Source organism: Schistocerca piceifrons, chromosome 1 (assembly GCF_021461385.2).
Source record: "Schistocerca piceifrons isolate TAMUIC-IGC-003096 chromosome 1, iqSchPice1.1, whole genome shotgun sequence".
Taxonomy (NCBI): Eukaryota; Metazoa; Arthropoda; class Insecta; order Orthoptera; family Acrididae; genus Schistocerca; species Schistocerca piceifrons.
The window spans coordinates 767,108,901-767,132,388 of record NC_060138.1 but is presented as its reverse complement, the minus strand read 5'-3'; the positions used below and the strand labels follow the sequence as shown (position 1 = coordinate 767,132,388).

The 23,488-nt window shown below is 38.4% G+C and overlaps 1 protein-coding gene across 2 annotated transcripts in view; it reads left to right on the top strand.

Annotated features, from left to right (window-relative positions):
- The first annotated feature begins 1,154 nt into the window (after positions 1–1,154).
- LOC124712331 (conserved oligomeric Golgi complex subunit 7) overlaps positions 1,155–23,488 on the top strand; it is a 79,848-nt gene continuing 57,514 nt past the window's right edge. For both annotated transcript variants that reach the window (XM_047242637.1, XM_047242629.1), the window contains exons 1-6: positions 1,155–1,279; positions 3,605–3,694; positions 3,786–3,866; positions 11,823–11,927; positions 19,205–19,336; positions 21,168–21,351. In XM_047242637.1, the coding sequence (XP_047098593.1) occupies positions 1,277–1,279; positions 3,605–3,694; positions 3,786–3,866; positions 11,823–11,927; positions 19,205–19,336; positions 21,168–21,351 (595 nt within the window). In that variant the 5' untranslated portion in view covers positions 1,155–1,276. The remainder of the gene's footprint in view (positions 1,280–3,604; positions 3,695–3,785; positions 3,867–11,822; positions 11,928–19,204; positions 19,337–21,167; positions 21,352–23,488) is intronic.

Sequence of the window (23,488 nt, the reverse complement as noted above, 5' to 3'; positions counted from 1 at the left end):
AATCAGGTTCGCTTTCTTATTCCCATATTCTTCAATTCTTAGATATATTACAAGTGGGTCTATTTTATTCTTCAGACCTCTTACATTTTGATGGAATGTAGACAAAATTTGGTTCTTTCCACCTTTGCGTTAATATGATATCTGTTTGGTACAAGAGCATCTTTTCTCATTACATGAATTTTTGACACATGAGAGATATGTTTCATGTGGTTTGGAATGCTGTTTTCTTGGCTTAACTCAATCAGTTGAGCAACTGTCTTGGCCATTATGACTTTTCGTAGTGCCTCTGTCGCTTGGTTTGCTTTCTTTTGCGAGACTACCTGTAAACCACATCAGAAATTTCCCTATTGCGGATTAGTGTCCTAAATTGAGTATAAAATAGGATAGCTTAGCTAGTTTCTATCGACAGTTCCTTCCTAGAGTGACAGGTGGTTGCCAGTTTATTGAGAAATATGATTGATACTCTACTGCCCACGGGAAGACCCTCATTCCGTTGGTAGCTTCCCATCTAAGGTAGAGTAATTATATGACAATATTAATTGCAACATGACACTGACCTCTGATATTTCTGAAATATATAACTTCTTTCTTTAATAATTTCTTAAAACTTATTTCTATTGTTTCTTCAGTTGGTATAGTTGTAAATTAAGTTAGCTATATCAAAAGAAGCAAATTTAGCGTCTCCTGCAATTTCAATATCTTTAATTTTAGTCATTAAATCAATTCTGTTCTTAATTAACTACGACGTATCAAACGTATAGTTCTGCTTCGGAATTAATAGACAAATTTTAAGGAAGAAATGTTTCTAGAATCAACAACAGCCTTCATTGGAACATGAAGTTTATGGGTTTTAGGTTGATCTCATTTATTAACCAATTTTGTTTATTAACGTTTGGAATTCTGCTATTGGATCTTCTTTAAACTCAGTTACGTTGTTTTAAGAAAAGAAGATCAGTGTTTTAAAGTGTTGTTGACTACTCCTATTTGCTCATAATTATTACAGAATTAGAAATATTTATTAGAATTTGCATAGAACTGCGCTTTACGCGGTTTCGTGTTCTCACATTTTGTTTATCATCAGTTAGCATTTGGTATCGTAATAATTTTAAAAATCGAAAATCATTACGTTATACATGTCGATATTATCGATGTCTACGTGGTCGAGCGAGGTAGTGATGCGACACTTCAAAATCACAACAAACAATGCTAAGCTTCAAATGGTGAAGACAGTTGTTAGCAGACACCGCATATCCCTGCAAAAACGTTGCATACAACAATGGTAATGTGTAGTGTCATTTCTGTTGTACAATATGCATTTTAATGCGCCAAGACAAATTGTATACTTTTGATCTTTGAATTGCTCGCCGCATTTTTTCAGACATCTGTACTTTACCCCGCACCAGAAAGCTAGCATTGTATTCACGAAGGGATCATATGGCTGTGTTTTGATTTTAACACAATGGATTAGGTAGCCCTTGTTTGCTGTCCATTTAGGTGTTGTACCACAGTAACGGATTGTTGCATCAAAGTACAAATCATGCATTCCGCCCATGGTACGCTGTGTCACACAATAAAATACACATACTACAATACCTGGGATACAAACCGTGCCCTTAAAGTTAAGAATTCATTTGTAGGTACCAGTATCTTATTACACCCGTATTTCTACAATCTTGTGAGAAACAGTACCATTGATTGCATCGTCCTCTACTTAATACTGGTCTAGTTTGACAAGGATGGAGAGGAGGAAATCTCATTAAATTGATTAATTATCAAATTAATACTTTACTTGCCAGCATGTATCACTTTCAGAAAATGTTAGATATTGTTAAGCTGCTGAAAACTATTTGTGTTATTGTAACTTACATTCGTATGAAATCATTTGTCATTTTTCCTGCACTACCCTCTTGAATTGAATGGATGTGACATAATACTAGGCCTGCTCAAAGAATAATTAGCAGTTTTGCTGATATCAAATCAAGTCATTTTATATATGTTTGAAGACAATTTTGCTGTCGCAGGATACTTCATCTAATGCAAGTTATTTCTTTATGACACATAATATTACAACTGAATATAGTGTTACATATTTAATTTACACAAACGATAGTTTGCACTTGTATATTGTACAGCATTTAGTTGACACCATAATTAAATTACTAAATCATTTACACTATTACACATGATTTCCTTAGCATTATACAACGCCTTTCTTTTTATCCATTATTCCACCATCATGATTTTAAATTTATTATGTGGGAATATCTTCACATTTGGCCATATTTTGTTCAGAAACTCCTTTCCAATGTGTGCAAAGTTATTCTTAGTCTTAAACAGTCTAATCCAGATTTCTGTTACTGGTTTCATAAGTCTGGACGTTAGCTGTAGTTTATATAAATGTGATTCTCTGTAGCATAGACAAAAACTTGAATTTATGTACAAGCTGGGAACAGTAAGTAGCCTATTTTGTGTTCGGTGAAGTATTTTTTGCAAGAAGTGTTCTGTAGACCAAAAATGTATTGTATTACTTTCTTCAGCCAGAGGAAGACTTTATTAGCTCCAGCAGAATTTCCCCAGAGTATCTATCAGCCCATAGTTCACGTGTGAACGAAAAATTGCTTAGGCCATCAGGAGTAGGTCTTCATTGATACAGTTTTATAATTGTGTTATCAGGTACACTAACTACTCTTGATAATTTATTGCAAACTTTTTGTGTTTGGATATACCAACAGAACTTTCAGTTGAGATTGATATCTAACAGTTTCACTGACTTTTCCTCGAGATTGTGTGGGTCAGTATCAGCATTCATGAGGGAGAAAAGTAATGTTGGGCTTTACTATCATTTAACTTTGATGTATTTTCCTTGAACTATTGAGTTGCCTGTTTCATCAAGAGGGCATTCTTTTATACTGTGACCTTTTCGTATATATGACATGTGATGAAAGCGTAGTCATCTGTTTCTCAGATGAGCAACTTTGATGAAAGTGGAATCACCTGTTTCTCGGATGACCAATGAAGCATAATGCCAGATTTGTATTAGATAGTGTTTAATGCTATTATGGACTGTAAAACATTCCATCTTGCTTGCACCTTATTTTTAGCTGTTAGAATTACTCATAGACTATTAATCATCATTTTTTCTTGGAGCAATTGGGGGTTTAGTGTTCTATAAAACACCTGGAAAAATACGTAGGCGTATTTGATGAGTTATTGCTGCAGCATTCCCTTTCACATGTGGGACAAACAATTTTACACAAACAACACATTGTCTTGGCAGAGGTTATAACACCTCAAAAAGGTGAGGTTGTCTAACTCTTAAGCTTTCTCTAACAGACAATTTTGCATGAGAACTGTCTCTCGCTCTGTAATATCACCCACAGCAATAAAAGGGCTTTGCGTTGACAATTCATTATACATTGTTTACTTCATAGTCCACTTAAAAGTTGTGGTTCTTTTATGTTATTTTTGGCAATTCATATTGAAAATTAAGTTCATATTATGATGGAATTAGTGATGCCATGGCATGGAGCTATTTTGCATGAACATTTGATGTTGTGTTGATGGCTAATTACTACTATAATTTAATATTTTCCTTTTCTTTTAGGATATATCAGCATTTTCTGAAGACAATTTTGATGTTAAGGAATGGATAAACAAAACATTTCGAAGGGCAGAAGCCCAGGAAAACAGAGATGTAAGTCATGGAATTATCTCATAAGTTTGTATAAATTCTGACAAATCTCTATCTTTTGTGTCAGGATGTTAATTTGTTTTAATATTTCCAGGCATTTGCATCTTCATTAGTCATGAAACTGCAGCTGTATGTGCAACAAGTCAACAGTGCTTTGGAGGACACAAGTCAGCAGGTGACATAATTTATTGTTATTGGGTAATTGAGGTTATCATTATCCTATATATAATTAAAAAGCTTATATACATTCGGTTACCTGGAAAGTACAATTTGTTGATGAGAATATTAGGTACACTGCACTGCAACCACCCTGTTATACATGCAACACTCAAACATTCTTGATTTTGTAGGGCTTAAATAGCAGTTTCATTTAGTTGGGATCTTTGCATTAGTGGTGACAGCATGTGTTTATAAAGTCATGACAGTATAAAATCAGCGGAAAAACCGAAGCGTCCGATCCCGCCCGTCTGCTTTGACCCATGACGTCACAAATATGGCGGAAACAAAAACAAACACACACACTTTCCACAAGAAGCCTAATGACACTAACGGGACAAGCGCGGGAAATGGGGTGTTTTGGGTGGGGGGCAAACTAAATATAAACAAATTTAGACGCCTTGCGTAGCTACAACGTGTAAGTGAAGACAGCCATGCATGAATACCCACCCACCTCCCCAGGGGTCGTAACCCCTGCAACCCATATAAGATAAAGATGCTTCAGTAGCTGATTAGTGTTTTTTGTCTTTTTAAAAAAAATCTCACGGGATAGAACGAACAGATCAGAAAGATAAATATAATAAACTAAAACAGAAATTGGAGGAAACAGATAATTAACATAAGTAATAAGTGTTTTTGAATTTAAAAAAAAAATCTCACGAGATAGAACGAACAGATCAGAAAAGTAAATAAAATAAGATAAAACAGAACTGGAGACAGCCACACTCAAACCAATCTCTGCGCCGTCATGACGTCACACACGACAACACTCTTACGTCACGGGTCAAAGCCGACGCGTGGGATCGGACGCTTCTGTCGACACAAATCAGCATATTGTTGGCTGATTAAATAGGGGTGGTCATTATTCAGAGATATGACAGAGACAATCATTCAAAGTAAAAAAGAGTCTAGTAAATAAGGACTAATCCTTCTACTGCAAGCTCTTTACTTCCCATACTTTGAGGTGGTAGTATGGACCAAAACAAGAAAAAAAAATCCAGCAAGCATTTGCTCTAAATATCATACCTTAAGAGCTAAGAGTACTGTTTCATTCTCACTACTGTGTAACATGTGTCTTCTACTGAACAAGTGTTCATGGCTGTTAAGGTATGCATTTTAGAGCCCATGTTTACTATACATTTTTACTTTGAATGATTGTTCATTTCATATCCCCAAATATTGATCGTTCCTCATGGGAAACCCTGTATAAAGTCCAAAACATGGAAATATAAGTTGAACTGTGACTGGTCATGATTTATTTTATTTCCTTATGCACTTCAGAGGTTTAAACATCCATCACTTGGTTGATTTATGTGAATTAATACAACATTTGTGTATTGTGCTTTCAAAGATGAACAGAATTGAAACAGCCACAGTTGCATATGAGTTGGGTAATTATTATCACAAAATTTACTGAATGATGGATGTTTAAACCTCTCAGTCATCATCAACAACAACACTCTATCTTTCATAGTTAAAAGTTGGTGACCCATTTCACAATTCTCTTAACAGTCTCTCTCTGTTTTTCCTGGTCGTCTGCATCTTGGAGTAGCTAGCCCTATGTTTGGTGAGTATTCTTGTTTATCTGACCTGTCCGTCATCTTGGTGGTCTTCCCAGCACTCTTTTTCCCATTGACCTTGCCTTGGATGATTATCAGTTTCAAGTTATCCTCCTGTCATAGAAGTATGTGACCAAAGAACTGCAGGATTCACTGGAAACATATATTGGACAACCTATTCTCCACCATGAGTTCTTGAAGGATTGACTTTTTGGTCCGTTTCTCTATTCATGATGTTCTCAGCAGCCTCCTGCATGTCTTCATCTCAAAAACATCAATTCTTTTGTGGGTCCCGCCAGTTATTGTCCATGTTTCAGCACCATAAAGGAAAACTGGAAACACCAGATACTTCAGCACTCTCAATTTAGTATGCCTGGTTAGTTCTCAGTCTTTCCAAATCACTGTCAGCTTTGATGCAGCATCCCTACCCAGAACAACTCTACATCATATTTCCTGTGTAGAGCCACTGTCTTTCTGAAATAGTGAGCCCCGGTAGACAAAAGTGACCAACTTCTTCATATTCTGATAGCACATCAGTAGCTGATGTACCTGATTGATCTCGAAGTATCATGATCTTGGTATTATTATTATTATTATTATTATTATTATTATTAATTGACAATTCAAGTTGACATTCTTTCACAGAATTGTGAGTGTGATACGGGCGTGTGTGTGTGTGTGTGTGTGTGTGTGTGTGTGTGTGTGTGTGTGCGTGTGTGTGTGTTTGTTTTTACCATGTTTTTGTAGCTTTCTGTAGTCTTCATTGCGTTAAAGCTTCAGATTTGACTTGAAACATTCATGAACAGCATCCCTGTTGTTAATTTGATTTATGCAAGTTGGCAGCTGAGCAGCAGGAGTTTTTCTTACTCTGGTGCTTGTAGGAGCACATGTTTCATAGAGAACTATGACCCTAGCAGCTAGTTCATGGATTTTTCCCATTTAGTGCCATTGGGTTTCTCGAGAGTCATGTTAGAATGTCTTAAGCTGTCTTAGTGTTTCCTATAAGTTAGGTGGCAGGATTTGAGCTGTGCGGGCTGTGAGGTAGACTGTGAAATTTATGTCATTACAGTGAAGGAAAACACAAACTCATTGCATGCTATTATAAAACCCTCAAGAGTAAAATTTAGAAAAATAGTGAAAGATATGTAAATTTGCTGATTTATACTATTTGAATCAATGTTTCACACCATTTATTCAGTTTATTCACTGCTGACCAGATACAGTGGAATAGGTTTGAACATCAAATATTCAATTAAGATTATTTTTTACAGTGAAGTTTTTACAATTTGATTCCATATCTTTCAGAAAAATCCTTAACTACTAATGTCAATCATGTATATTTCAAATACATTGGCTAACTTGTAAAATGGGTGTTTCAGTTGCCAATCATACTTCTTAACTTTGAAAATATAAAGGTATAATATCTGAGAAGCTATTGGAGGTTCATTAAAAAGTTTTGAGCATGTTATTTTGTGTGAGTTTGCAGTTTGTGTGAGTTGTGTGTCTCAGTATATCCAGACTCAGTCTGCCCCTAGTATTGTAAGGGTGTATCATCTCTGTGGTGCTGAAATCATTTGTGATGCAACACTGTGTATAGATTAACAGCCAATATCTGGAGCTTGATAAAGAGGGATGGTAGTGTTCCTTAGGTGTCACATTGCTCATTGTTCTGATTACTTCCCCCCCCCCCCCCCCCCCCCCCTCCCCTCCTTGAATTTTTAGAATTTCACTGACATAGGTCGAATATCCCCAGAACAGTAAGCCGTAGGAAGTGTGCGACTGAAATAGGCCAAAATATGCAACCTTTAGATACTCACTGGTGGCTGTATCCATCAGTTTCCTTGTGAGATAGCTTTCTGTTGCTACTCTCCTGCAGACATGGCTAATATGTTACTCGCTGTTTAATTTCGAAACAATGTGAAAGCTTAACAGCTTTACTGATTTACTTACCAAATCTGTTGTAGGACCCAGAAATAGTTCCTGTGTTTTATCAGCATTCTGAGGAGTTCATTTTAAGAAAACCAATTCATTGCTTGAATGAGGTTTTCACGCTGCAGTGGAGTGTACTCTGATATGAAACTTCCTGGCGGATTAAAACTGTGTGCCGGACCGAGACTCGAACTTGGGACCTTTGCCTTTCGCGAGCAAGTGCTCTACCATCTGAGCTATCCAAGCACAACTCACGCCCCGTCCTCACAGCTTTAGTACGGCCAGTACCTCGTCTCTTACCTTCCAAACTTTACAGAAGCTCTCCTGCGAACCATGCAAGACTAGAATTGGCTGTGGTTAAGCTATGTCTGCACAATATCCTTTCTTTCAGGAGTGCTAGTCTTGCATGGTTCGCAGGAGAGCTTCTGTAAAGTTTGGAAGATAGGAAGCGAGGTACTGGCGGAAGTAAAGCTGTGAGGACGGGGCGTGAGTCGTGCTTTGGTAGCTCACATGGTAGAGCACTTGCCCGCGAAAGGCAGAGATGCCGAGTTCGAGTCTCGGTCCAGCACACAGTTTTAATCTGATCGGAAGTGTCAATTCATTGCTTGTTCTAACTTTCCTGTGTTGCTAGATGCAGTTTTGTCATGTCATGGTGGGTTTTAGCAGTGTTATGCCATCTGCACAACACACTGCGGAATCTGCTCCTATGTGGTTTGGCAGATCGTTTACTGTAACGACGAGTGGAAAGGGACTACCGTATTTAGTCGAATCCAAGCCGCACTTTTTTTCCGGTTTTTGTAATCCAAAAAACCGCCTGCAGCTTAGAATCAAGTGCAAAGTAAGCGGAAGTTCTGAAAAATGTTGGTAGGTGCCGCTACAACTAACTTCTGCCATCGAATATATGTAGCGCTACACAGGCATGCTTTACATCTACATCTATACTCCGCAAGCCACCCAACGGTGTGTGGCGGAGGGCACTTTACGTGCCACTGTCATTACCTCCCTTTCCTGTTCCAGTCGCGTATGGTTCGCGGGAAGAACGACTGTCTGAAAGCCTCCGTGTGCGCTCTAATCTCTCTAATTTTACATTCGTGATCTCCTCGGGAGGTATAACTAGGGGGAAGCAATATATTCGATACCTCATCCAGAAACGCACCCTCTCGAAACCTGGCGAGCAAGCTACACCGCGATGCAGAGGCACAAAGATAAATATTGGCGCCAAAACCTCTGCATTAGTAAATAAATTAAAAGAAAAGGTAGAATAATTTAAACATTATGCCATGTATTCTTTCGTGTCTGCTGCTATCTCATTTAAATCCTGTTTGCCTACTAAACTTCGAAACTAGAGTGAGACAACAGCAAATGCGGAAGAATATACATACCAAGTCATGTTTGTATTCCTATTATGCTTATGCTGAATAGCGATACAGTCAGAAATGAAGCACGGCAACTGACTAGATTTTTAAATCTAAGATGAATCTAATTTCTGTGAAAAATGTAATGTACTAAAGAGGCGTCCGCAAAGATTTTCAAATGGAGAAATTTTTTCGCTAAACTCTCGTTCAGAACAGCTATCATACGCAATCTATTATTTGGTTCTTGTTGATCATTATCAAAGAAAGCTGCGGTGTAAGTAGGCCTAATAACTAATACCAGTCTCTTGCCATTGTTTCGCTTATGAGACAATTGCTCTCTTTTTTTTTTTTTACTGTAAGCCGCGGAACACACACAAAAGCAAGCCATGCCGCGAGTGGAGACAGGTCGTAAACAGTCATTATCAGAATGCGACAAACAATGCATGACACAGTACAATAATGCATTATCAGCTTAGAGCGACCGAAACACCTATACCAAACATAACGGCACTTATCAGATCAAAGCAAAATAAGCAATCGATTCGAATCAGACAAAGCACGTAAAAAAGGAAGGGTACCCGTATAAATACGGACGGAGTGCCTGACATAACAATGGCTACTTGGTAAAGCTTGACTGTTAAGCTTACGACTCACACCAAACTACTGTAGCTGAATCTTCATCCATTTGACCACAATGTGTCTCATGTTACACTGAACCAACTTTGTTTCGATTTGGAGGTGCGGTTTAAAACTTTTTTCTCCCCTTGAATTTAGAGTCTCAAATTTCAGGTGCGGCTCAGATTCGGGAAATTTTTTTTTTCCTTGATTTCGAGTCTCATTTTTCAGGTGCGGCTTAGATTCGAGTAAATACGGTAAGCCCTGTAGCGCTCCAGTCCAGACTTCCTTCAAGGAAGAACATCTGTTTTTGACTGATACAAACAGCTTTCTGTTGCTTAGATATTACACAATTACATCCAAAAATGGGTTGTGTACGACATAATATGCCACTGAGATTAAAAAATACAACTGATACTAGGTCCCAATGTTCAAATGCAGTTAACACATGGTTAACAATTTAAGTGACAGCAGCATTTGTATTTTTGCCATGCTGGAATGCATACTGTGACTGTGTGCTGGAGAGGAGATCATGGTTTCCAAAATAGCTATTTAGCTGCTTGCACCTTAGATTCACTAAAAGTTTGGAGAAAATTTGGACAATAGAAATTAGTCACTAGTTTTGAGGCAAGTGTGTATCCCCCTTTTTAAAGGCTGGTGTCGCTGAGCAATTTTGAGTGTACCAGGGGAAACTCCACAGTATGAACACTTATTAAATATGATAGTAAGAGGTTGACAGATGGTATGTATTAGTTTTTTTAATCACATAATTGGAGAACCAATAACAGTCATAACAATGGAGTCTGAGAATCTTGACACAGCTTTTGTAATATCCTTGGGGGTGACAACATCTCAGTGAAAGGCATACCCCTTTGGTGACTCAGCACCAAGAGGTTCTACAGCACATTTTGATTAATTTTGTGCTCTATACCTACTCACAGAGATTATAAAGTAATCATTTACTTCTTCAGGATCCAGTGCTGCATTTAGCTGATCAAGCTATCAGCTAATCTGTCAATAAGTAGAATAATGTATTCTTTTTCTGGTCTCTTAACCATTTAGCATTAGACTTCATGCTGGCTGATGTGTCTGACTTAAACAACTGATCTCAGAAAAATATTAAAATGAAGGGTTCATGGTCTGCTAGTGCACCACTAACTAGGATGAAATCATAAATATCTCAAAAAAAAAAAAAAACTGTAATATTCTCCAAGCAGGCATTATTCCATGTAGGTGTGTAGTTTTTACAGTGAATATTTAGAGATCTTAACATGTTAAAGATATTTTCTTGTAACATGTTCATCCTTGTTGGTCATTTCAGTGTTGAAATTGCCACAAATAATGATGTTTATCTTAGTTTTCAAAATTTTCCTCATAATCAGTTCAAATCTTTCAAAAAATATGTTTACATCTCCTCTTGGAGATCTATATAAACTAACATTTATGGTAATCTCTGCTCTAAGTCTTATACATCTTAATTCCCCATCTAGTTCAGTATGGTAAGTGCTAACATCTATCTTAGAAAATATTATAGTATCTCTAACAAATATTAGTGCATCTCCATTCTTTCTTTCACGTCTACATTTTATTTCACCAACAGTATAAGCTCGAGGGATAAAATATTCTACCTGATCTGTCCTCCAGTGTTCTGTTACACATGCAACATCAACATTTTCAGTATTACAGAAATGTTCTAATATTTTATTCCTAATGAACCAAATGTTCATTTGATCTACAGTGCCAGATTTAGGTTTATTGTTTATTGTCTGTAAACACTCACTCTTTTGATTGTTCCTTCTAGTGTCTAGCTCCATCCTGAGAAGTTTATTGCCTGTCAAGTCACTGTCTTATTCTAATACATTTCTGTTATTATTCAAAGCACTATGTTTATAGACAGTGTTAGTCTGTTTGAATCTTTCTTGAATTATTTCATTGTCACAATCATACACAAACTTTTTCCCTTCACAGTTTAGGTGGAAGACATGCTTGGTGTGAAGGCTATGCAGCAGTTTACTAATATGGAGCACATCACAGTTTGCATATTCAGCTCACAGTTTCTTTATTTTAATATTTGTCCTTTGAATTTCATTACTTATGTGTGAAATATAGATTATATTGTGCCTATGTGGCACTGTGGTAACTACTGTCTCTTGTTTTGTTCTGTTCTAGAACATTCTGCAGAGCTTTTACGCAGACATCTGTTTCATTTTTCACTACATCATTGGACCTGTTACGTTTACTACAAAGTCATTTTCTTGCATGGTTTTCGTCCGAATACCTGTGCCTACAACATGTTTAGTTCTTATTCATATTTGACTGCACTAGTCGCAGCTATATCTTATTTCTTGCAACATACCAAACAGCAACAGAACTTACTTTCTGGATTACTCCCCTAATTCATTACTGTTATGTTATCATATTTTAATTTGCAACTTCCCATTTTACAATCTTTAACAGATACTCCAGAGTCTACCACGAATAATGCGAGATACAGAAATTTTACAACAGGAAGCCATGCTTTTACGGGAGAAAATGAATGCTGTAAAGAAAGATATTGAAAAGGTAAGTAATGCAGTTAACAAAAATAAGGAGAGAAAGAGTGGTCCTGCTAAATTAACTTAACTGTTATAATTGATATCCTAGCCAGTAATATCAAATAAACTACTTTCCTATCGCATTGTGTCCTGTTTCCAGTAATATCAAATGAACTACTTTTGAGCTTTTCCTGGCTCATTATGTCCTGTTTTTCTTCCTGTATCAATTTCATTGTTTCACACTTGCCCTCCCTTTTTCATTACAGCTGTCAACACATTATTCACAGAATGACTGCTCTGTGATTGCATAAATGCGAGGATCAGTTTTTCAGTGTTTAATGATTGTCAGTTTTAAGTTAAATATTCTAATCAGATGCCATGGTAGTTAAATGGATTTGAACACTTACTAAATCAACCTGTGTGTTGAAGAAAAATACATTCTGCATAGTAACAGTCTTATGGAATCTCAACATTAAATGTCCTAAAATCATAAAGTAATTACAGATGGAATATTAACTCAGGTGAAGGATGGCTAAACAACGAAACACCTGAGTTGGTTGGCTGAATGCATTCAAAGCCCACTGAAGTATGGGTCATATCCTGGGTAGAATATAAATAATGAAAGGAATAATGGTGGAAACTCACTATATAGCTTAGGCATTGAGCAGTTGATGGGCATATAAACGTGATAGAAACAGAAGCTAAACTTAGTGTCCTTCCTCAGGCCTATCGTTAAAATAAAAAAATAAATAAAAAACACACTTTAGGGATGATCATAAAGTTTTAATTATTGCATTGAAAGTCTAAAGTTACGTAATTAATACTTTGCTTGTTTGCAGATACATAACCAAGGTCTTAGTAAACATTAAAAACATCTGCAACAATAGCGTAGCAACCCACCAGAGAAGCCAAAACAAAATGCCAAAGCCAATTGAGGAAGGGGATTATTGTAATTCATTTTCTGTAGCAGTGGAAATCTTGCAGCTGTGCCAGGCCAATACACCTAACTAAAGGGGTCATCTGGACTTCTCGACACACAAACATACACAGCTACAATGTCTTGGACAGCTATAATGTCCTTGCATTGTGACTTGACTGTAGTGAGCGGTTGCCGGGTGGAGTGGTCGAGGGGAAAAGAGAATTGGGGAATGGCAGGGAAGGGTGAAGGGAGTGCAGGCTGATGGTTGGATAGGAGAGGCACCAAGAGAACAGTATGCAAATGTGGCACCAGTGAACTTGGACTGATGCAGGCAGAGGATGTTGAGAGTGACACATGGTGAAGTGGACAAGTGGAATGGGATAGGAACAGAAGCAGAGGAAGAGGAAGACTAGAGAAACTACTATGGCTGCAGATTAATAGAGTGAAGAGGGAGGCATGAGAGGGATGGACTTGGGTGTGCGAAGGGGTTATGATGATGTGCAACTAAGAATGCAGCTGTTTGGTGCATTCTGTGCGGGGAGAGAGAGAACTGGAGAATACTTTGCAAATCTGCCAGCCATTCCAGCTTCATAACTGGCAGTGCTGGTGTGAGCACCACACTGTTTCTGCTTCTGACTATCCCTACAAAACATTTATATGCTTGAAAAAATGACACTGTCACTTTTAATGTACTACTTGTCATGGTTGTGTTATGGCACCCAAAACAAACTATACAGTTGTTAAGTATCCTCATCATACATAAACTAGTATGAAAATCAACTCTAGATGTTCTGTGCGTACAGACAGACATGGCAGAATGATGCTACTGTGTGAAGTGTCATGTGCCACACTACTACTTTGTCATTCCGCACCCCCCTCCGCCAACCTGCTTTTTTATGTGCGCAACACCCCAGCAGACATTTGGGACAAGAGTATTATGGGGGCAACAGGTGTATTGTAAGGACAAATTACATATATGAAGTTAAGGTAAATTGAAATTTGGAGAGGGTGTTGTTTCAATGGCATGGGTTGTAAAACACAGCATCATTAGTTCCACTGGGTGCTCAGTTTTGCTCCTGAGCATTGTTTGGTTGTAGTGATTTAGGTGGACAGCTTATTTGTTTGCAGAAGTTTCAGCAGATTTGGTACATAGTATGACTTCTTTTGCAAGTGGCTGTGCTCTGACAAAGTAGGTTATGTCTCTGGAATGCAGCTAGAATAGAATGTGCTCTGATGGAACTGGAATAACATGTGTTCCGTGGGTACATAGAATAGGCCTTGCACCTATTACTTTCAATGGGATGTAACTTGTGTGGCAAGGGGTTGGGACCAGGTGTATAGAAGGTTGGACAGAAATAGTTTGTAGATTGTTTGGGCAGCAGAAAGAAACTTTGGGCAAAGTGAAAAGAATGTTCTTCGTTTCAGAGCACAAAGAAATTGAGTCAAAACTATCCATAGTCACTAGACTGTAATGATAAGCAATATGCCATCTAGTACCGTATGCTAAAGGCGTTGCTGAGGTCTTTGCTGACAGTCACAACTCTTCAAGCCTAAAGCACAAATATTTACTTAATTATTAACAGATTTCTTACGTTAGCACAGTGAAAAATACATGCACAATAGCAAATATGAAGAGGCAGAGCAGGAACAAGGAATAAGAAATGAATATTACTTTCATTATATGCAACTGTAATTGTCAGAAACTGCTAATAAAGGTATATTTCATAGCCAGGAAACAATTGTAGTGTATCTGTGAGTTTGACAGAACAGTAACTAATCTGCAGAGAAGCTTGAATGTTGGAATAATTTTTACATCTGTTGTGTTTATTGTATCTTGGCCATGATATAATTCAGAGCAACAGAAAAGATTCTGTCATTGCTCTAGAAGTATTCTGCCCAAGATGAGATAGGTCACATAAGAGTAACTCAGTTTTCGAAATGTGGTGCTACAGAAGAATGCTGAAGATTAAATGGGTAGATCACTTAACTAATGAGGAAGTATTGAATAGGATTGGGGAGAAGAGAAGTTTGTGGCACAACTTGACCAGAAGAAGGGATCGGTTGGTAGGACATGTTCTGAGGCATCAAGGGATCACCAATTTAGTATTGGAGGGCAGCGTGGAGGGTAAAAATCGTAGAGGGAGACCAAGAGATGAATACACCAAGCAGATTCAGAAGGATGTAGGTTGCAGTAGGTACTGCACAGGATAGAGTAGCATGGAGAGCTGCATCAAACCAGTCTCAGGACTGAAGACCACAACAACAACAACATATGGATTTTGCGATAATGATGCAGATCGCAACACAGTGTATAACAATCACATCTACACCACCCAAAGAGCTAAGAAGGGGCATAAACTTAGATCTAAAAATTTAACCATATGGCTGCAAATGATAATCGGGTCATACGGTAATGTACCTAAGAGCATGGACACATTCTTAAGGAACTGCCTCTTTCAATCTTGTGTAAAATAGGCAGAATAACAATTTACAGTTGAATTTTGTTGTTGTGGTATTCAGTCTGAAGACTTTTTTGATTCAGCTCTCCACACTAACGTACTTTGCATAATTACTACAATGTATGTCCATTTGAACTTGGTTCTGTACTCAAGCCTTGGTTTCTCCTACAGTTTTTACCCCTATACTTCCTTGTTGCCAAATTTATCATTCCTTGATTCATCAGGATGTGTCCTATAAACCAATCCCTTCTCTTAAACAAGTTGTACAGCAAATTTCTTTTTTTTTTTTTTGTTTGTTTAATAGTTGATTAAAAACTTCTTCGTTAGTTTATTTACCCATCTCATCAACATTTCAGAACCTTGTATTGTCTTCTGTTCTGGACTGTTAATTTTCCTTTTTCCACTTCTGTAGAAGGCTACAGTCCATACAAATGACTTGAGAAAAAACTACCAAACCATTAAATTTGTCTTTGATGTTAACAATTTTCTCATGTTTGGTAATACTTTTCTTACTATTGCCAATATATATTTTCTGCCTGCTCTACTTCAGCCCTCATCAATTATTTTTGTGCCCAACTAGCAAAAATCATCAACTGCTTCCTATGTCTTGTTCTCTAATCTAGTTCTGTCAGTATCACCTTATTTAATTTGATTGCACTTGATAACTGTCAATTTAATTTGGTTGATGTTCATCTTATAACCTTTTCTTTTTTTTTTCTTTTCAAGTCATTAACCATTCCATTCAACTCATCTCTTCCAGGTCTTTTACTGCCTCTGACAGAACTACAGTGTCATTGGCAGACCTCAAAGTTTTTCTTTCTTCTCCCTAGATTTTTTAATTCCTTCTCCACATTTTTCTTTGGTTTCCTTTACTGCTTTCTCAATATACAGATTGAACAACATCAGAGAGAGAGGCTAGAACTATGTCCCATTCCCTCCACAAATACAGCTTACCTTTTGTGCCCTTTGCTTCATACAGTTGCAGTATGGTTTTTCTACTAATTGTGGATAACCTTCACTCCCTATATTTTATACCTGCTACCTTCAGAATTTGAAAGAGTGTATTCTATTTAATATTGTCAAAAACTTCCTTTAAATCTACAAATGCTAAAAATGTAGGTTTGTTGGGACAGGTATTTATCTCCTGTAGAGGGTCTCCATGCGACATACCTGCGTGACCCCTGGAGTTGCAGCAGGTAAAGCAGAACTGTATGCTACACAAATATTGCCATGTGCTGCATGTTGTCCACCATGGAGTTGCAGTTATAGTCACTGATAGTGACATGAGGCTCATCAGTCCAATCCTCCCCCCTCCCCCACCTCGTTCAATTATTTATCCTTAAGAGATTGTAATTTCTGGAAAGTTGGAGGACTTACTTATTTGTGAATTGCTATATCATCCTGTTTATGTAGAAATACGAGGACACTCTGGTGAGACAGGCAGTTCCACGTGTATTTTCAGTGTAAAGTGTCAGTTCTTGTGAACAACCCTGCTATTATTACTGGTACTTGCTTCCATATTCTACATGAAATTATCATCACTGCCACTCTCCAAGACTGTCCATGTCACTGGAGTGGCAGGATATTAGATGTACCATGTAAAAAGGAGGTGGAAAAAAGGAACTGAGAGATTGATACGTTAAGCTTAGCAGAGACTAGTCAAATAATGTGGAAATAGGAAAAATAGTTCTTGTTGGGTGACTATAGAGCATAACAGTAGACTAGTGACTATTTTCACTATAGATTACTCTTTTATTTTGTATTTGCCAGTGCTTATTATTATCTGCACTTTTATTTTCCCCGTTACAAGATCAACTCAGCATATCAACTTAGCAGATCATTTGCAAGGAGTTTTATTTTTTATAGCAACAAAATCAGATACACTCAGTTACTTGTTCTTACGTATTGAATCACATGTGTATAGGATAATGCTAGTAATGGTAAATATATTCAAAATGCAACTCCTGCATCAGCAACATTACACTGGTGGAAGTTGGCCAGTTATGTGGAAGCATTTGTTAATTTATTCTTGTAACTGCCATCCTAGTTCTACAATGACTAAGAAAGGTGAAATATATTAAAACTACCAGCTGCTGATAGTGATTGTATTGGCACATGTCAGGAACCTATCTGACATGATTATGCTCTCAAAAGAGAGTGGGACACCATCTACGTGGCAGAAGCAACTTCATGGTGCAAGCTACATAAAATGTTACAATAGAACTGGCCCAAAAACTGTGCCAGTATGGCACAGAAAGTTTAATGCAGTGAATGTCTTGAAACAGACTGTGTAGGAGGACAGAGAATACTGACATGGTGACTATACCCTCATGATAAATACCATAAAAAGTGAAAGTGCACAACTTAGTTATGTTTGCAATAGTAACTGCAAGTATTTGAAATAGATTTGATTCACTTTTGTGCAAAAGGATTGTTACTACACTCCTGGAAATTGAAATAAGAACACCGTGAATTCATTGTCCCAGGAAGGGGAAACTTTATTGACACATTCCTGGGGTCAGATACATCACATGATCACACTGACAGAACCACAGGCACATAGACACAGGCAACAGAGCATGCACAATGTCGGCACTAGTACAGTGTATATCCACCTTTCGCAGCAATGCAGGCTGCTATTCTCCCATGGAGACGATCGTAGAGATGCTGGATGTAGTCCTGTGGAACGGCTTGCCATGCCATTTCCACCTGGCGCCTCAGTTGGACCAGTGTTCGTGCTGGACATGCAGACCGCGTGAGACGACGCTTCATCCAGTCCCAAACATGCTCAATGGGGGACAGATCCGGAGATCTTGCTGGTCAGGGTAGTTGACTTACACCTTCTAGAGCACGTTGCGTGGCACGGGATACATGCGGACGTGCATTGTCCTGTTGGAACAGCAAGTTCCCTTGCCGGTCTAGGAATGTTAGAACGATGGGTTCGATGACGGTTTGGATGTACCGTGCACTATTCAGTGTCCCCTCGACGATCACCAGTGGTGTACGGCCAGTGTAGGAGATCGCTTCCCACACCATGATGCCGGGTGTTGGCCCTGTGTGCCTCGGTCGTATGCAGTCCTGATTGTGGCGCCCACCTGCACGGCGCCAAACACGCATACGACCATCATTGGCACCAAGGCAGAAGCGACTCTCATCGCTGAAGACGACACGTCTCCATTCGTCCCTCCATTCACGCCTGTCGCGACACCACTGGAGGCGGGCTGCACGATGTTGGGGCGTGAGCGGAAGACGGCCTAACTTCATGGAGACGGTTGCGAATGGTCCTCGCCGATACCCCAGGAGCAACAGCGTCCCTAATTTGCTGGGAAGTGGCGGTGCGGTCCCCTACGGCACTGCGTAGGATCCTACGGTCTTGGCGTGCATCCGTGCGTCGCTGCGGTCCGGTCCCAGGTCGACGGGCACGTGCACCTTCCGCCGACCACTGGCGACAACATCGATGTACTGTGGAGACCTCACGCCCCACGTGTTGAGCAATTCAGCGGTACGTCCACCCGGCCTCCCGCATGCCCACTATACGCCCTCGCTCAAAGTCCGTCAACTGCACATACGGTTCACGTCCACGCTGTCGCGGCATGCTACCAGTGTTAAAGACTGCGATGGAGCTCCGTATGCCACGGCAAACTGGCTGACACTGACGGCGGTGGTGCACAAATGCTGCGCAGCTAGCGCCATTCGACGGCCAACACCGCGGTTCCTGGTGTGTCCGCTGTGCCGTGCGTGTGATCATTGCTTGTACAGCCCTCTCGCAGTGTCCGGAGCAAGTATGGTGGGTCTGACACACCGGTGTCAGTGTGTTCTTTTTTCCATTTCCAGGAGTGTATGATTGTTTTTCTGTTATTTCTTGTCTGGTCGTGCCCATTTTGTAGCCTGACATGATTGATATGATTTGTGGTTCTTTTTTCACAGGTTGAACAGGACACAGGCCAATCAATGGCAACACTGGAGCACATAGACCATTTGAAAACACAATTGCAGGCTGCAAAACAAGCACTTCATGAAGCAGACAACTGGACCATTCTTGCGACTGACATGGAAGAAGTATATTTTTTTCTGAAGCGATTAAAGATAGGAAACCAGTTTTGAAATGCTCTTATGAAAATAACACAATGTAGAAGAGATAAATTGCTACTTACCCCAAAGATTACAAGTCAAATAGCAGACAGGCACAATTAAGATATTTACACATAAGGTTTCAGCCACAACTTTCATGGCCACAAACTCTGGCAGTCCGGACAGAACGCCATTGGCGAGCAGCCAGAGTTGGCGGTCATGTGTGTGCGAAGTGTGCTTGCTTGTGTGAATAAATGGCGTATGTTTCTCTTTCTTTTTCTAACGAATGCTGTGGCCAAAAGCTTATGTGTATGTGTCTTTTAATTGGAACTGTCTTCAACTTAATGTGTCATCTTTATGCTAAGTATCAGTCTATCTTTCCTACATTGATATTCTAATCTAGAGTTTCCATTGTTTGATTTTGCATAAAAATAAAATAGGATGTTTAATAATGTAATTAACTACCCTACAATCAGCTCCCAGTGAGAAGGATGGAAATAGCTTGTAATAAAAGCCTTATTCATAATGTACTAAACCACTGAAACTTAAAAAAAAGGGAATATAAATGTTTTGTATCCCTCCTTCTGTTGAAATACTGCATTTGACTATTATTTATTCCTGTTTTAATAGCTTTCCAACTCACATATTCTTCATATTAAGTCGTGAATGATAAATATTAGTAAAATAAAAGAAAGCACTTCTGAAATCTATTAATAAATCTTTTGCACAGTTTTTGTATTTTTCTTCGATCCCTTTGAGTATATACTCATAATGCGTTTATTTGTACAGTGCAAAAAGAAGTTCCTTTTGTTTGAATGAAAAGCACTGAACTGTAAGTACGCTGCTACTTGTTTCTGGCAAGGAAACTTAATCCAGTGCACATGTGGGCACACACACTTGAATGTCATCTTGACTGTTCATATCTCTTGGCACCCAACTAAGAACTTTGGTGCATCTACCATTCGTTCACCTTGCTACATGCCCCACCACCTCCATTTCATTTTCATTATAGGCATAATCGCTACGTGAGAGTCCAGTTACCACCATTTTGGCTTAAGACTTCATTTTTAATACCCACACACTGCTTCATTTGTGGATGGAGGGTACTAGCTGTTCTCAAGCCAATGGCTGACTTGGTAGTACTGAACCATATGCACTCCTTAAACACTGCCTAAATCAGCCACGACTGGCATACTTTATTCACACGTGAAGCAGTGTGTGAATATTAAAAATAAGATTGTAAGTTGTAAACAATGTTGCAACTGACCTGAGTATAGTGTCCTCACCCCAGCTTTTGTTTTTATTAGTTCATTTGCAGGGAGCACAAACATTCACAACTGGTATTGTTGTCTCACTTATCATGACCATAGTGCATTGTTTTCTAAATATGCTACATTTTTTAAATGTTCAAACATATTGTAAAAGGAAAATAAATTAGCCTCAGTCACCCCACGTATCCTTCTCTTTGCAGACAGGTCACATCTTACTTTGCAAAGTCATAATGTATGAATTGCAGTTTGGTAGGAAGCTAAACTGTTGTCACTCACCAGACATGTGTAAAATGGATGGCCTCACTCAAGGCACTGGCTGTTGCTCAGCGATGCCTTTTTAGTAAATATACGTATGTCTTTCTACATGTAACTTTTCACGTGTCTGTAGAGATTGCTTAAGTTAATAAAAGAATGTTAAGATATTGACACTGCTTCTGTGTATTGCTCTAGACAGCACTATAACTGTGAAAAAGTGATATGACGAAACAAAAATAACTAAGACAATAACAAATAAAAAAATAATTCACAAAATAAAACTCTGATTTCAGGCATTTGAGTCTGGTGATATGGAAAGAATTGCAAGTAAGCTAGTCAGCATGCAGCAGTCACTTGCTGTACTTGCTAATGTTCCTGATTATGAAGACAGGAAGCTGCAGCTTGAAGGTCTGAAGAATAGACTGGAGGCTTTGACCAGCCCTCAGTTGGTTCAAGCATTCACTTCGAGTTCTGTGGGTAGGTCACAGTTGCAACAGTTGGCTTAATAGTTACTTGTTTAGTGAAGATAGTCTTTTCTTCAAGACAGTTAATTATTTTTTGGCAGTACCTTGCCATTTTTTCATAATTAAATACATAGTAATTACAATTTCCGCATACAGTACTACAAAAAAATTGCATATCTCAGTCACTTTACTGAAATGAAGGTGAAAAGTTCTAGTATTGTGGAAGTTTTGGGATAAGTTTTGTTGCATAAAAACAGCCATCATAATAGTTTGTAAGATTTAATTTTTAATATTTGAACTTTCAAATATTCACGATAATGCTGTTAATTTACTCAGTTGACCTATGCTTTTTGACCTTTAGTATACAATATTTTCAATATTTCCTATTATATTAGTATTTCTTCGTACGTCATCAATACATTATGTTTCTTTCCTTGTGTTCATTAACATTTTGAAAACTGTGACACCTAGAAAGAATGGCTGCAATGAATCAAACTCATAGGATGTTTTCAATAGTGTACGAGCAGCAAGTCATTAAAATTATGGAGGAAATGCGTACATGTTCTTGACAGCAGTTCTGTCACTAAAGAGCCATCTGATGAGTGTGTTCTAATGATGCACAATATTTGATATTAGGGAAATGAGTTTGTCGTACAGATATCTCTGCTTTTTGCTGCAACAGTAGTAATTGTGTGGAACTAGTAAATGGAATGGTCATAATGGATCATTCAGCATCATCCACAGTGTTACTTGAAACTGAAGTACTGCTAAGTGTGTAGACTTGGCATAGTGACAGTGAGGCACTTTTGCACTTTCTATTGACAGTAAGACTGATAGTGTGCAGACAGGGAGAGGAAAAATAATGTACATGTGTACACATAGATGAATGCAGAGCAGCTGGTAGAGGGTGTCTAGACTTATGAAGCACAGCAAACAGTAACAATAGATGAAAGCATATTGCTGTTATGGAAATGTTCATGAGTCATCGTAGCCAGGTAACTTGCCTACTCATGGTGGTCTCGTTAGTTACCCGTTGTAACAAATACCTTCCATGTTCATGAGTAGCCACGTGCAGCTTCCATTGCGTGGAAGCCACAAGTGCCTCAGACTGCAATTGATTTGGGAATGCTGTCAGTTGTGTGTTTAGTTGCAGATTGTAATGGTTTTCAGTTAGGCAAACTTTAATGTGTCCTTTACTGACATCCACAAGAATGTTAAGATGCCCGCTTGGTAACCTCTGTGATACTATTATGTCCTTAACCCAGATGTTCACAGTACTTGTTGGCTATTAAATAGTTTGTGGTATGGATGGTGAGAAACTTTGTTTGTCACAGTTCTCAGTGACCACCGTTGATGCTTTGGGTACTTGGGTACAAACTGCATGGAAGTTGACTTTTGTACAAAATAACAAGATCTTCCTCAATTCCTTATTACAATGTTTAGAGGCACTTAATTTTCTAAGTCAGATCATGAATGGTTCTGTAATCTTAATCATTTGTGAACTTTCATTTACTTAGTATGGCAGAAAAAGTTGATTTCAATCATGTAAATCCTTTTTGTTGCAGTTTTCTCACATTTTAGGCCATTGAAATAATAGATGCTATGAAATTGTTAGCAGAACATCTAATATAGCTGTAAAATTGTTATTTGTAGCTTAAATTTAGATAAAATTGTAATTCACTATTCTTCTTCTTCTTCCACCGTAAAGAGAAGTATCCTACATCACTTATGTACATAGATTATTAGCTGAGTTGTACCAGAAATTTGGAAGGTACTAGCAGTCTATACATCTATGTATATATACCACAGTCCCCTCACAGTGCATGGTGGTAGGCACATCATCGAAATATTAGCAGTTTGCTGTCCTAATCTCTAGATCCGGCAAGGTAAAAATAATTCTTTATGTGCCTCTGGATGTGTCCTAACCTTTCTCATCCTACTCTTTTGATTCTATATGAGATGCACAGTGTTTCAATGGAACAATGTCACAGTTCTGTGAAAGATTGTCATTTAAGTCACTGAGCATCTCTTGTTACATATTTGTGTGGTGTATATCCTAAGTTGAGCTTCTCTTTGTTTTAGATACAATTACATTCTATGACATACTTGTAACCAGTTTCAACCAACAGTGGCCGTATTCAGATGCTGTT